General features: G+C 38.2%; 2 protein-coding genes across 2 annotated transcripts in view; both read right to left on the bottom strand.

Moving 5' to 3' along the window:
- The window catches only part of LOC123985220, an 11002-nt gene extending 6289 nt beyond the window's left edge, over positions 1-4713 (bottom strand). Inside the window, exons 1-2 of the mRNA XM_046072663.1 lie at positions 4698-4713; positions 443-514 (exon numbers count right to left, since the gene is read on the bottom strand). Of these exons, the coding sequence (XP_045928619.1) occupies positions 443-514; positions 4698-4713 (88 nt within the window). The remainder of the gene's footprint in view (positions 1-442; positions 515-4697) is intronic.
- Positions 4714-5677: 964 nt separating this feature from the next.
- On the bottom strand, positions 5678-14684 carry LOC123984825. Its single transcript, XM_046072012.1, has 11 exons — positions 14335-14684; positions 12686-12837; positions 12335-12527; positions 10639-10783; positions 10347-10479; positions 10058-10178; positions 9858-9936; positions 9219-9321; positions 9009-9129; positions 8329-8384; positions 5678-6637 (listed from the first exon to the last, which is right to left on the bottom strand). The coding sequence occupies exons 1-11, from the start codon at positions 14348-14350 to the stop codon at positions 6578-6580; spliced, it is 1179 nt and encodes a 392-aa protein (XP_045927968.1). The 5' UTR covers positions 14351-14684; the 3' UTR covers positions 5678-6577.
- Between the last annotated feature and the right edge of the window lie 570 nt (positions 14685-15254).

Raw genomic sequence — 15254 nt, 5'->3', positions numbered from 1 at the left:
CTCTTCCTCACCACTTGATGTTGAATGTCCTGAAGTCCTGTTGCTTGAACCAGAGGACGCCCTTCCACCTCTGGGGTGGTTCAGCTTACAGCCGGACCCGTAGCGACAGTTTCCTTTCACGGCATACTTGCAGACGTGAGGGTAAGAGCAACTACCACCATCCCGACAGCCACCACTGTTGTAATACTTGCAGGGCTCTTTCCCCTGAGCATGAAAAAGAAACTATATAAGATTCACTCTCATCAACATTTGAAAATGTGTAAAGACTGGGTTTAAGTGGGTTTACTGATCACTTCTCATGGCTTTACGTGTAATTATAAAATAGATGCTGACTCCAACACCCTCTATGTCCTAAAACAAACCTGACGAGGAACTTTTACACCTGAGTGTCCGTCATCAGCTTGTTCGTCATCTGATTGTCCATCTTCTGATTCTTCGTCATCTGATTGTCCCTCACTGTCAAACTTTTCACTGGTGTCAGACTCATTCTCACAAGAGTTTTCCTCTTTAGGTTCTGGTAAGGGAAATGGCACAAAACAAGAGAGAATAAAAATATGAATAAGAAATGTTTACATGTTTGGTGATGATGACCAAAGATTGTCTTTATCCTTAAAGGGTGGAGAAAACTTGAAATCCAATACAATGTGAATATTCACTATATGGCCAAACATAGGCTATATGGACAGATTCCAACATTTGGTGCGGGGCTGTTTGGCTCATTGTTTGGGCGCTAGGTCCCATAACTCCAATTAAGGAAATTCTTAATGTACAACATATTGCTATTTTAGATAACTGTACACTTAACATACATAACAGAACTGAGGATAATTAAGGAAAGGGTTTCCTAGTTTGCTTTGGAAGGACTTGACACTCCACCCTGAACGCCAACAGGTCAGGCTGACATGTAATGCTCTTCAGATTGAGCAAATCTCTGCAGCCAGGTTCCAAAATCTTGTGGAAAACCTTCCTAGAAAAGGGGATGCTGTAATAGATGCGTATTTATGCTGTTTGAAATGATAAAGGATCATGGTAATTTATGTAGCATTATACAAGATTGTACAACAAAATGTTCTGTTCCTGTCTGTCTTGTTGGGCTGCTATGTGGTGTCCCTGTTTCACTATTTCAGTTGTTTTATCATAACTGTCGGTAGTGATATTTGTTCAATGAGAAAACAAATAAATAACAAATAATGAAAGTCACTTTTTATAAAGTACCATATGATATTCTTGCTGGTAAAAATTTAGAGACACAGTTAAGAACAACGTGTTAATGTACAGGTAGGTCTGTTCAAATACATAACTCATTATGTTTACCTGCTGCCCCCTGTTTGCTAATTCAATTACAAGCTATATCATCTACACATGGGAACATTTGTGTAAATTTAAAACAGTTAGATAATAAAAGGTAAGCTACCTTTAATTTCACGCAGTGTAAATGAGAGCAAAGCTTGTTTTTTTCTGTATTTTTTGGGCTATGTCGTGTAGACCGTCTGAAGAAGCTGCGTAAACGAAACTGAAACTTACAAGTTCGAAATAACCTGATCACCACTGCGTTAATTTTCATTTCGCGCCTAATATAGCATTAGGCTATCAGTTGGCTATCTATTGTGATTTGGTTTGGTATCAAAACTACCGTAAATAAATCAGGGGCGTAGGAGCGACTTTGAACCTGGAGGGGACGCTGAAATGCTAGGGGGGTTCGGGGGCATGCCCCCCCCCCCCCGATTTTTTTTTGTTAAATAAAGCACTTAAATAGTTGATAGATAAATAGTCTGCAAATAGTTGTATTATTTTTCTCTAGTCTTTTTAATATTATTATATAACTTGCATTGTCTATTCCATATTTATATATTTCTACATTTATTTATGTCAACTGTATGTTTGTCTGCATGTAGCACCTTATCACTAAAACAAATTCCTCGTATGTGTTAAACACTACTTGGCAATAAAGCTCCTTCTGATTCCAATTCTGATTAAATGCTCATTTTTAATGACTTTTGAAAACAGAATGTACTTATTAGTGTGGCTGAAAGAGGGTCTTTGTAGTGACAGAAGATGGAGAATAGACTGGAGAGGGGAGATTATGAAAACTCAGAGGGTCAGAGAAAGGGAGTATAAAATAATTAGAACAAAACCGACTACATACCATAAAAACCATGGAACAACTGCTAGTTAATGTAGCCACAGTACAAATGTATTTAGTTATCCTAATGTTACACTTATGAGCTGTCAGTGATATTTCCTGTATCTCACTTTGCCCTAACTGTCCCTGCAACAAATGTTTGTGAGCACAGAACTGTTTTCAATGCAAACTCTGATGACATGCTGTTGGAATAACAAAGTCTTTTTACTACGTGAGTTTTAGAATTTACTACGTCTACTAGCTATCCATACAACTTACAAGCTCGTCCTCCTCAGTTATTTCTGCTCCTTCCTCTTAAAATTCTGTAGGATGCTTTGACTACTTTTCAATTGTTTATGGACACGTAGCAGAGACACATGCACACCTCATGGCACAAGTTTTTAAGGTCAAGGATGGTCATGGACAGAGGCAAAAAAGTGGCCCGGGTGTTTGTCCCTGGTCAGCCCGCTCTCCAGACAAAGCATGTGTTGGTCCCTCTGGGTCTTTAGAGGCATTTTTTCCTGCATTCTTGAGAATTTTATGCAAGTAGAGTACATCACTAAATGAGCCATTGAAATACATTTTCAAAACAAGAAACATCTCTCTAACACTCCTAAAGTGAAGTAATCACTTCAGCGGAGCCCTTGAGTAGATAACTAAATAAGCCATATCAGCATCAATCTCTATTATCAATCTGTGGTAATCAATCATCTCTGCTGTCTGTCTCATGTTCACCATGTCAGCGCTAGTACTGGTGCCCCTGGCCAGTTGCAGGTAGAGTACTTAAAATCTTTACTCAAGAAAAAGTTCAATTACTTCCATAAAAAGTAAAAGAAAAAAATTACAAACCTACTCATGTAAAAGTATATTATATTTTATCTGCTGTTTATCAGAAACAGCTGCAATATAGTTATTTCTAGGGAATACAATTTGCTTTGCTGGTCGATTATCTTTAGCTATTTCTGTTTAATAATTATTTTCCTTTTTAAAATCTCCATGAATGTCTTGATAAGATAAATTTAAAATATCAGCTTGCTGCCCAGCCACTTTTATTATGGACATGTAGCCAACTAAACGCTTTCTTTGCAGTAGCACAGGCAGCCAATACAATCTGATTATTCCTAAAGCATCTAAACAATCTTCACAAAGCAGATGATTAATGTGGCAGTAACAGTAACATGGGGAGCAGCTCGTTGTTGAAGCAGGTAAACCTGCATAGGCTACAGAGGAAGCTGTGCGTCATGCCTAAAGCCCAACAGGACTGTTTTATCCACCATATTCTCTCTCTCTCTCTCTCTCTCTCTCTCTGTGCATCTCAAAAATGATTGTTTCCTGAATAAATAATAGCTGGTAGCTGCTGAGTGAAAGCCAAGATTTGTTTCACCGGCGACATTCTGTTCACATCGCTATTAAACAGTGGGTTATGAAAAAAAACAAAACAACAGGCTAATCAATCAAAAGAAAGCGATGCTCTTTTCAACAACAGGATAGGCTACTGTTAATATATCATAATCAAGGGGATACTGTTAATATATCAGAATCAATCTAGTGATCAGACTTAGATGTTACAGTGTGAAATTTACGGTTTCTCTGCAGAGACTGAAGAGCTTTTAATGCGCAGTTAATGGAAAGTGAAAGTAGGTGCCGGCCGGCATGTTAAAAAGAGACGCCGGCTGCTTTCCAACAGCCCACCAGTGCCATGGTGTGCGCTCACTGGATTTCAGTTGTTTCAGTAGAACAATAAAGCCTTAAACTGAAAAGGTATTTGCCTGATTTTCTAAATGTTTACATCTGCCCAGCACATTTATATCTGTGATAAGCACCCATCTCTGTACCACAGAGGAGACCTGGGCTCTTCTGCGTAACTGCGAGCACACAGCCTGGCTCTTTCGGTTAACGAAGCCCATTGCAGATTACAGACTGGTGAAATTATGAAGCTATAAATGGAAAATGTAGTGAAGGCTTTTTTTTATTTTTTATTTATTTATTTTGCAAAATTACGTTGCTTGTAGCAAGTCACTACCCACCCTGCAGCAGGAGTCCTCACTGCTGTCTTCAGGTACAAAAAGAACAGCACAAAATAAAGGTAATATTGAGGCACTTCGAGCGAACTCTTTTTTTCTCCCTTAACTTTTCAGCACCACATTTGCCTTCTGACGCATGTTTTCTATAGGCATACATGATTTTTGTCCGCGTTTCAACCGCTATGAGCCAACTCCAAAATCTCTGAAAAAAGTGGAGGGGTGGAGATGGCGCACAGAGGGGTGGAGATGCTTGCCTTTGGTGTGGGAGACCTGTGTTCGATTCCCACTGTAATCCATCCACCGTTGTGTCCCTGAGCAAAACACTTAACCCCTTGTTGCTCCAGAGGCGTGTGACCTCTGACAGTATAGCAATTGTTAGTCATTTTGGATAAAAAGCGTCAGCTAAATGTAAATTTATTTATTTATAATGGCTCCTAAGCGTATGAAATAAATAGATACACAGGCATATGGTGGCCACGTACAGCGCATGAGAACGAGTAGGCCTACATAAATTACAGTAGTATATTAAATTGTAAACATAGGCTACTTACGATGAGCCGCCGCCATTCTGCCTCCCCCCTTCGTAATACTTTCGTTTTAATTTTTCTCCTTTAAAGGCTAAGCCAGCCACTCCCACCTGTTTGCCAAGAGGTGGAAGCGTTCCAGAGCAAGACTGGCTCCCACATAACTGCAGCCTATACTGCCATGTTTGTCTTGGGGCAATACAAAAATAACCTAATATCGTGAAGGCAGCAGTGATTACGTAGATTACAGATAGGCTACTAGATGTTTTAATTTGATCTGATTTATTTTTTATTTGAAAAGAAAAGGGACAATGTACACTGATCAACATTCAAAGCAAATGTAAATGTAGGCTACCGATTTTATTAGGCATCCTGTTGAGCAGTTGTGCGCAACCTTCCCATTAATGCATACGGATGTTAAGCAAGACTTCAGCCATTATTCAATAAGGTGAACACTTCACATGTCACCATAGAGCCGGACGGCTGTGTCCATACCATAGCCTGCAGCTAGCATGTCCATATACAGTCTATGGTCCATACACATGCGCCACACAGAGCGTAGTGACATCCCATCAGGACGTAACAACAAGTTTTACTACCGTATTACATTGAGTAAGGGCGCCATCAGATAGAAACACTGAACAATAATTAAAATCATCCTAACATAATGAACTAATATAGCACAATAAAGTAAACTGTACAATAGTTACAAAAATACGCTGTGTTAAAAATGATCGATTAAACAACATGAGCAGTTAAGATCTAGAAGTAGATGATACAGTTAAACCAGTACCTCCAATATCCAAAATCCAGGACCCAGAATTATCTTGTCCAAAGCAACAAACATTTCAAAAACTATACAGAGGCATTGTATCTGTATAAAACTCTGGCCTGTAGTAGCAAACAACCCAGGCACCAGTAACCAATAGTAGAATTACAGTAAATAAAAAAAAATAAAAGAAATAAAATTACATAAAATGCATAAAATGACAAAAATAAAACAAGGCAAACAAAGTTAAGAAGCGATGAATAAACATAAATATTTTGGTATGTATAGGTTAAGAAAATATATCTATATATAGAGATATATAGATATATGTACTGTACATATGTATCAATGTGCAAAGTGGAAGTGCAAAAATGTGCAGGACTATTGTAGAGGGAATGTAATTAGTTACTTTATATGCATACAAAAAATTGGTAAACAAACAAAACGAAACAATCAATTATAAGAACAACATATGTAAAATATACTGCCAGCTGATCATAATATCTTGGAATATGGGAAAAGGATCAGTAATGAATTATCAGTCTGCACAGGAGAAATGCCATGCAGTGCAATGGATAAGGGATACAAGACCACTGAGAGCAATCATTTGATAGTTCACTAGTATAACCACCAGTTTACAGAACAGTCATTCGGACAGCAGACATTTTGATCGGAGTACAACAAACATTATACAGAATTCAAATGATGGGTGGTCTTACAGTAACATTTTCATGAGTACCTGCATATATTAGTATCAAAGAAGATGAAAGTCTTGTTAGACAACCCTATGTTGAACAATGATACATACATCTACCTTGCACCTTGAAATGGCATGTAAGGTTCCAAAAGAGGCCCCCAAAAATAAATACATTGATGTGGCAGTTAGCTTCAGTGAGACAGAAATCCATGTTAAACAGAGAATGAAGGACAGGTGGCAAAGGCAATGGGAGGATAGAGAGGAAAGTGTTATGGTTTTACAGAATTCAAAGGAAAGTGGGAGAAATGAAATGTGCACATCCTCACACATGTACACATTGCAGCAGCACATTATTCAAAATTGGTAAACATAATACAGGAAGATGTGACTACTGTAGTCAAAAAGAGAACAGTAGAGCATGTTATGTTACACCAGTGGTTCTCAAACTGCTGTGCGGGCCATAGTGCCACTGCAGGGGGTGGGCATGGATGTTGAGCAGACCTTAATAATAAAATAAAAAGGCAGATTTAACAAATGTGAAAAATCTAAATGTTATTTTCATAAAAATGTTGTAGCCTAATTTCATTAAATCCCCTTAACTTACTCTTACTCAGTACCTGATGTCCACTTCTTACTTTTCCACAGCCTTTCAGTTTTGCTTCTCAGCAGGAGTGCTGATACACAAAAACAGCTCACGCAACAAAACCAGATCAATGAGCTATAGGCTAAGCTACATCAGTATGACTTTCTGTCATTAAAAATGTTTGCTTGTTGTGTGTTGTGTGAGATACAATAGTTTTGGGGAAGGGTTTTTCCCCACTGTACACGGCTAATGTGAAGAAGTGAAATCCTTTTTGTAATTATATATTCGACTAACAGTGAACATCTTTACCTTGTGTTCTGTTTAAACATTGTCATTGTCTCAGTGATTCCTTTGTTTACATGGATTTGTTTACAGGATAGCATGGCTGTGTAAATTATACAGGCCTAGTAAGGGAAAAGATAAAATGGAGATTCACCAAAGTACTGATCTCATGACTTATTACCTCAAAAACAAACAAAACAACCATTGGATGCATTTTATTTGCTAAAAATGATCATTCAAATCCCCCTTACAGGACATTTAATATGATCTTTGGTACATTGAGTATGAAGCAGAATTAACCTGAAGATCAGAGACTTGATGTCCAATCCTGAGCAAAAAATATATGAATTAACTGAAGAATTGCAGGTTATATGATTTTTATTGCATAATGTAAACATGTAACTGGTTCATGTTAAACACTTCAAAGGTAATGTGCATACACAGCATAATGCTGTTTAGAAATTGACTTGAGTTCGCATTAGATATCTTCCTCTTCAGAGGTGGGGTGGCGCAGTGAATAAACACAAGGCTTTGATGTGAGAGACCTGGGTTCAAATCCACTTTGAGACCCCAATGTGTGCCTAGTTGCTCTAGAGACGTGCGACCTCTGACATAAATAGCAATTGTAAGTCGCTTTGGATAAGAGCATCAGCTAAATGAATAAATGTAATGCTGTATGGTTGATTTACCACAAAGCAAAAATTGCATTCCCCTGATAGGCAGTGTGCTGTAAGTCATTACATTACAAACCTTTTTGTAAAAGGCAGGTTTACATTACATATTCGGAGTGCAAATTTGTCAGGCAGAATTTAGGTGCAGGTCAAATCAACTAAAGCCAGCCATAAAAAAGCATGGGCAGTATGGGAAAATCTCAATAAACCTGAAGCTCCGAGACTTGACCTTCAATCCTGAGGCTATCTTGGCTCAACTGTTGAGTGTCTATGGCATCAACCATGTTTAAAAAAAACAAACGTATCTTTAGCACTCGTCTCATGTAAACACAGAATTAGAGCCATCAAATCAACTAAAGCTAACAATAAAAAAAGAATGGTCCAAACAAACACAATTAATGTATCTCGCACATGGGAGAAGTTGTCCTTAGGGATTTCTGTCAGAAAGCCTTACTAGTTGGCTAGGTTTAGGCACCAAAACCACTTGGTTAGTTTTAGGAAAGAAGAAAGGCACAAAGCACTTCTTCCAGAAAGCATTGAAGTCAAACTTCTCCCACGTGCAATAAGCACAGATTAGTTATTGTATAATGTATGCTATTATTGCACATTTGTTAGTAGATTTTCTTCATCTTCAAAATCTCCTTTAATGTTCATACCAGCACACGTCTGATTTTGCGTGTTTGGTTGGTTTTGAGGTTGGTCTGAATCATCGCTGTGGGAAAAAACAAAAAGAAATTACTAAATAAATGCTCAATTTGCATTTTAGGATTACAATTTAAAGAAATTACAGTTTATTATAGCTAACACTTTCTTTTACGGGACCAAAAATACCTCATTCATTAGTTTCATCTAAAGACTTTTATAATTGGGAACTATTCACAGGTAGTAAGTATTTGAATAAAAGCAATAGTTAATACAGACATTTTAGGAAATATGTGTATTTACTTCCTGCAATGTTAATACAGACATTTTAGGAAATATGTGTATTTACTTCCTGCTGTGAAAATATTGATATGTCTGTATGCTAAATATGTAGTCAGCAGCTAGTTAGATTAGCAAATCATGAAGATTGGAAAATGAGGGAATGGCAAGCATACAATTCAACATATATAAATATAAACATAAATAAAGTTTATAATAATAAAAAGAAATTCTTCTTTGAATCAAAAACTGTTTATAAAGTCAACACAACAAATTCAACTCTAATACTTCTCCTATTTCTATAAAATTAGTAACAACTTAATTATTTCCAAAAAGGTTTCAAGAAATTATTAGGAACCCGTAACATAAAGCGTTATCATTTTCTCTCATCACAGTATGTAAAACACAACTCAACCTCCAAGGTCCAGCTTGTATGAGTTTCCATTCACTTTGAAGATCATACTGTCGTGGTGGTTTTGCTGGTACTTCTTCTCAATGTCATCACTGGTTACCGAGCTTTCAGTTTTAGTGCCCATCTGTTGAAATAAGGCCATTCATATCATCTTGGTTTATCTTAAATACACTTTCTCAGCTAAATGAACCCTCCAGTCTGCAGATAATTTACCCTGTGTTTGAACTCGTGCCATGTTCCACCGTCTCCCTCAAACTGCCACTGTGGTGTGGTGCCCAGAGAAAGACTGTGCAATGCTTGGACTGCATGAGAAGCCCTGTGACGACAACATCATATTATGGATTTAAAGGAACAGTTTAACATTGTGGCAAATATCCTTACTCACTTTCTTGCCAAGAGTGAGATGAGAATATTGACACCGCTTTCATGGTTAGCTTAGTTTAGCATAAAGACCGGTAACAGCGAATGGCTAGCCTGGCTCTGTCTAAACAAGGTATCAAAATCTGCCTACCAGCACCTCCAAAGCTCACAAATTACGATGTTAAATCTGTTTGTTTAATCTGCATAACAACTACACTGTAAAAACAACAAGCTGTTGTTTTATTTATACAGTTTAAAGTTACAGGGACAGTGCACATTAACAGGCATTTCTGTAGCAAGCTTGGCTAATTTTAGGCTGTAGTCCCTGGGCAGGTGTAATAATCTTATGGATAAGACAAGCATCTGTCAATTTCATATGATTGTCGTTGACGCTCTCCACTGGGTTGAAGCATGTCTAACTTTCTCAAAAATATTTATTTATTTGTTACTGTCTGGACAAGCATTTGCCCAACAATTAAAATCCAAACTCACCCTCCTCCTGATTGCTTTTGTTGGTACACTGGTCGGCGAGTAACTTTCCTCTTTTTCTGTTTACTCACTTGTTGCATATCTAACAAACAAAAAAGAAAATAAAGGCTATAAAAAAAACAACAAACAACTGTTCTACATGCTGAATTTAGTTGGACAGGGGTTGTATGTGTATTCTGTTATGGTTTGTGAGTATACTTTACCTTTGAATCTGATCTCAAAGGTGTCAGCGCCAATATTGAAAGTAAAAGAGCCTGTTGGGTTACTTTGGAATTTTCCCTCTATCTCAGAGCTCTTCACAGGGCTGGCTTTTCCCTTCGAATCCTGTCCCCACCAATAGACAATATTCATTAAAAAAGTGAACAAGAAGATAAAAACAGAAATGTTAAACAATTCGATTGTGTCCGACTTTATATTTACAATAAGAAAAGGGAGTTTGCATTATTTTTTTTACACACAAAAAGACAGGTTCAGTTCTTTAATTCCATCTACCTTGTCTCCATACTTGATCCACTTCCGACGCAAGCTGCAGTACCACATCCACACAGATTTTCCATCATCCAAGCGTCTCACACTCAGACTCTTTCCATACACTCTCATCCTGTTTAAATCTATACTTATTGCCCTACAGAGAGAAACAGAGAGTGAGAGACAAATGATGATGCTTTGGCAATGTTGTTATTACATTCATGCCAATAAAGCTAATTTGAATTGAATAATCATCCACCAGTTTCTGTCGGTCTGTGCTTACAAAATGTTTAAGCACTGTGTTTTTAGCTCTTACCCATAAGGTGTGCTGTAGATTTTAATGCCTTTGGTGTGGGGCAGCGAGTACTGGGCCTCGATAATGTGATCATTATCAATATCAAGCCAGTCTTTTCCACCTTTCAGCTGCCACTGGTAGCACCGGCCATCAGTAAGCTTTGGGCCTGATTAGAAAAAGACAAAATATTGAGTCATCAGATGACATAAAAGGTTATGGTTGGAGTCTTTCAACCTCTTATGTCATTGTTTTGTTTTTTCCGGCCAGCAAGCTCTCATAAACTGACTGACTGTATGCTACATGCTCAGGACCAAATGTCTTTGGACATAGCGGAACATTTAGCAGATAAAGAGCCAGATATTTTTCTCAGGTGTAGGTGGAGACCAAAAAGAGCTAAAAGGAGAGTTAATATTAGAATTACAATCGTTAGGTTCCCAGAAACAAGAATGCTTATGTTGCTATGAGTTAGATGTGTTAATAGAGTGTCTAAGTCCCTCTCCTTCCGGTGGACGGAAATAATTAGTACGGTAATCAATGGCAAGAGATAACTAATATTTTATCCCGTTTGAATTGTATCCTGAATTACACATATGGTGTTTGTCAATTTAAAATAGAAATTTGAAAGTCAAGAAAGCCACAGTTTGATGTAAAACTGTTGAGGTAAAAGACTGTGAAAATACATAATTACAAAGACCACAAACCCAAAAGTCATGTATGCGACGTAGTAACTGTTTCTCTCAACTGAAGCTAATGTCAAAGAACTTACATGAGTGAATGATATAATGAAAATACCAAGAGTCGTTGGATTAAACACAACTAAGTGTTAACTTAATAACTTAATATAGTTATTGAATACAATAAGTAATGTATTTAACATCTACTGGTTTTATATACTTGACCATCAGGTACCGCAACAACATAATATAAAATTGCAGTTATTTTCATAGTTTCATAAACAAGTATAAAACTTCTAAATATAAATTGTTTATTAAACTTTGTCTTATCCATGAATGTCTGACTTAACCCCTCCCCCTCCAACCTAGGAGGGATTTTGATAGCTAATTAGCAGGGATCTAAAAGAAACAAAGAGGTAATATTTCATGATCTTAACTTTAAAAATGGTATAACTTTTTAAAAAAGAAGTCAGTTAGATTTTTTATAGCTCAAACTCACAAATGTGTCTCCAAGGGAAAAGCTCAATAAAAACAAAATTGGACAAAAGGAGAATAACCTACAAAAGCTACAGGGGAAGGTGGACGGAAAGACATGCAATTAGCGTCCTCTATACAGAGTAGAAAGAAGACGCAGTACTAAAATAGGATTACAATATTGGGCAAATAATGTTAAAGCATATATTCTTAAATATACTGAGTATAATGAGTTATGGCCGCGTGGGTTCTCTCCGGGTGCTCCAGCTTCCTCCCACCATCCAAAGACATGCAGGCTAGGTTAATTGGTGTATCTAAAATTGTCCTTAGGTGTGAGTGTGAGTGGTTGTTTGTCGATGGACTGGCGACCTGTCCAGGGTGTACCTCGCCTTTCGCTCGATGTAAGCTGGGATTGGCTCCAGCCCCCTGCAACCCTGTACGCAGGATAAGCGGTTGACGATGGATGGATGGATGGATAGATAATGAGTTAAGGAGTTTCCAGTGTAAACATTTTTGAAATTAGGCTGTGGATCAAAAAGAAAGACCTTCATTCAATCTCTCTTCCTCACCACTTGATGTTGAATGTCCTGAAGTCCTGTTGCTTGAACCAGAGGACGCCCTTCCACCTCTGGGGTGGTTCAGCTTACAGCCGGACCCGTAGCGACAGTTTCCTTTCACGGCATACTTGCAGACGTGAGGGTAAGAGCAACTACCACCATCCCGACAGCCACCACTGTTGTAATACTTGCAGGGCTCTTTCCCCTGAGCATGAAAAAGAAACTATATAAGATTCACTCTCATCAACATTTGAAAATGTGTAAAGACTGGGTTTAAGTGGGTTTACTGATCACTTCTCATGGCTTTACGTGTAATTATAAAATAGATGCTGACTCCAACACCCTCTATGTCCTAAAACAAACCTGACGAGGAACTTTTACACCTGAGTGTCCGTCATCAGCTTGTTCGTCATCTGATTGTCCATCTTCTGATTCTTCGTCATCTGATTGTCCCTCACTGTCAAACTCTTCACTGGTGTCAGACTCATTCTCACAAGAGTTTTCCTCTTCAGGTTCTGGGAGGGGAAATGGCACAAAACAAGAGAGAATAAAAATATGAATAAGAAATGTTTACATGTTTGGTGAACACTTATTTATTATTCCCAGTGATGATGACCAAAGATTGTCTTTATCCTTAAAGGGTAGAGAAAACTTGCCATCTAAACATAGGCTGTATGGAAGATTCCAACATTTGGTGCGGGGCTGTTCGGCTCATTGTTTGGGCGCTAGGTCCCATAACTCCAATTGAGGAAATTCCTTTGCGATAGCAGTTTAGGGAAGGGCCTTTCCTGTTCCACATAACAATTCAACAACAAGAGTTCAAACCGAGAACAGTAAAAGAAAGGGTTTTCATAGTTTCTTTGGAAGAACTTGACCCTCCATCCTGACCGCCACAGGCCCAACATCAGTGGCTGATGTGCAAGGGCATCACTTTGTGTTGAAAAGTGGTGGGGACAAAATTTGCTTAGATTAGCGGTGTGACCAGGCCTGCCCACAGAAATGACTGGGGCCCAGAAAAGGTCCAGTATATGGGCCCTCCACAAATCTGCTTTATTCATGTCAACGCAGACTGTGTAAACACATACATGGCCTGCTGCATGCGGTGCATCCAGGTGGCAGGTAACAAATCAAAATATGAATATACAATAGAATATAATGCAGCAATCAGTAGCTTATTTTCTTTTTGCTTAAGTTACTTTTTTTGGACAATGCACATTTCTTTCTTCTAAATTTAAATTGCATTTCATCTTTCAGTATATCTTCTTCTTCTTCTGCATTTCTAACAAATTATGCTTTTAAAAAGTGATACAGACAAAATCAGCCAATCGAAACAGTGGGGGGGGGGCATGTCCCCCGCGTCCCTAGTGTATATGACACCTATGCTGATATGTAATGCTCTTCAGACTGAGTAAATCTTGTTCCAAAATCTTGTGGAAAACCTTCTCAGAAATGTGGAGGCCTTAAAGGATGCAGAATTTTGCTCATATTTTCAGAATGATCAAGACACAAGGATTAAGGATCATGGTAATTTATGTAGGATTATACACAAAGTTGTACAACGAAATGTTCTGTCTGTCTTTTTGTGCTGCTACAATTGCTAAACTTGTTTAACTATTTCAATTGTTAGGCTATATCTTATATATTTACCAACAAATATTTATGCTGCCTCTACTATGTTTAAGGAGGCTACTATAATTATAGACACTCTGAAGACGCTGCATAAACGAAAGTGAAACTTTTACAAGTTATAAATAAACTATGAGGGCCTTATGATATATCTGTGCACTCGGCTACATTCAGACCTTTCCATTATTTCCCCCCTATAGACATAAAGCTGTTGTGATTGGTTTGGTATCAAATCTACCGTAACTCATATAAATAAATACATATACAGACAGACAGTGGCCACGTACAGCGCTTTCTATGAGGGCAAAGAAGCCGCATGTGGTTAAAACACAACTAACACCGCAGATAAAAACTCAAACATAAATTAGAGTAAACATGGTACTTACGATAGGCTGTTGCCATTCTACCTCCACCGATCGCTATACTTTTTTCAGTAGGCCTATCCTTCTGTTTATATTGATTATAAACCAGCCACTCCCACTTGTTTGCCAAGAAGCTGTTCTGTTCTGCTCCAGAAAAAGACTGCCGCCGCGCACATAACTGGAAGTTACACTGCCATGTGTTTCCTGCAGTTATAAATCTGAATAAATTATAAAGTTGGGTAATATCGTGAAGGCAGCAGCGATTACAGATAGGCCTATTTAGTTGCAGTCTGCCTCCTCTCTCAAAAATCTAGGACCAAGAATTATCTTGTCCAAAGGATTTTTGTCGTTATCAAGCAACAAACATTTCAAAAAGAGGCACTGTGTCTGTATAAAACTCGCAAGCACCGGTAACATATAGTTTAGGATTACAGTAAAAAACAAAAAAAACACCTATATATATATATATATATATATATAAACTGCTCAAAAAAATAAAGGGAACACTTAAACAACACAGTGTAACTCCAAGTCAGTCACACTCCTGTGAAATCAAACTGTCCAGTTAGGAAGCAACACTGATTGACAATCAATTTCACATGCTGTTGTGCAAATGGAATAGAAAACAGGTGGAAATTATAGGCAATTAGCAAGACACCCCCAATAAAGGAGTGGTTCTGCAGGTGGTGACCACAGACCACTTCTCAGTTCCTATGCTTCCTGGCTGATGTTTTGGTCACTTTTGAATGCTGGCGGTGCTTTCACTCTAGTGGTAGCATGAGACGGAGTCTACAACCCACACAAGTGGCTCAGGTAGTGCAGCTCATCCAGGATGGCACATCAATGTGAGCTGTAGCAAGAAGGTTTGCTGTGTCTGTCGGCGTAGTGTCCAGAGCATGGAGGCGCTACCAGGAGACAGGCCAGTACATCAGGAGACGTGGAGG

Source organism: Micropterus dolomieu, linkage group LG16 (assembly GCF_021292245.1).
Source record: "Micropterus dolomieu isolate WLL.071019.BEF.003 ecotype Adirondacks linkage group LG16, ASM2129224v1, whole genome shotgun sequence".
In the NCBI taxonomy this organism is placed as follows: domain Eukaryota; kingdom Metazoa; phylum Chordata; class Actinopteri; order Centrarchiformes; family Centrarchidae; genus Micropterus; species Micropterus dolomieu.
Note: the sequence above shows the minus strand (reverse complement) of the source record. Positions and strands in the feature narration are given on the sequence as shown.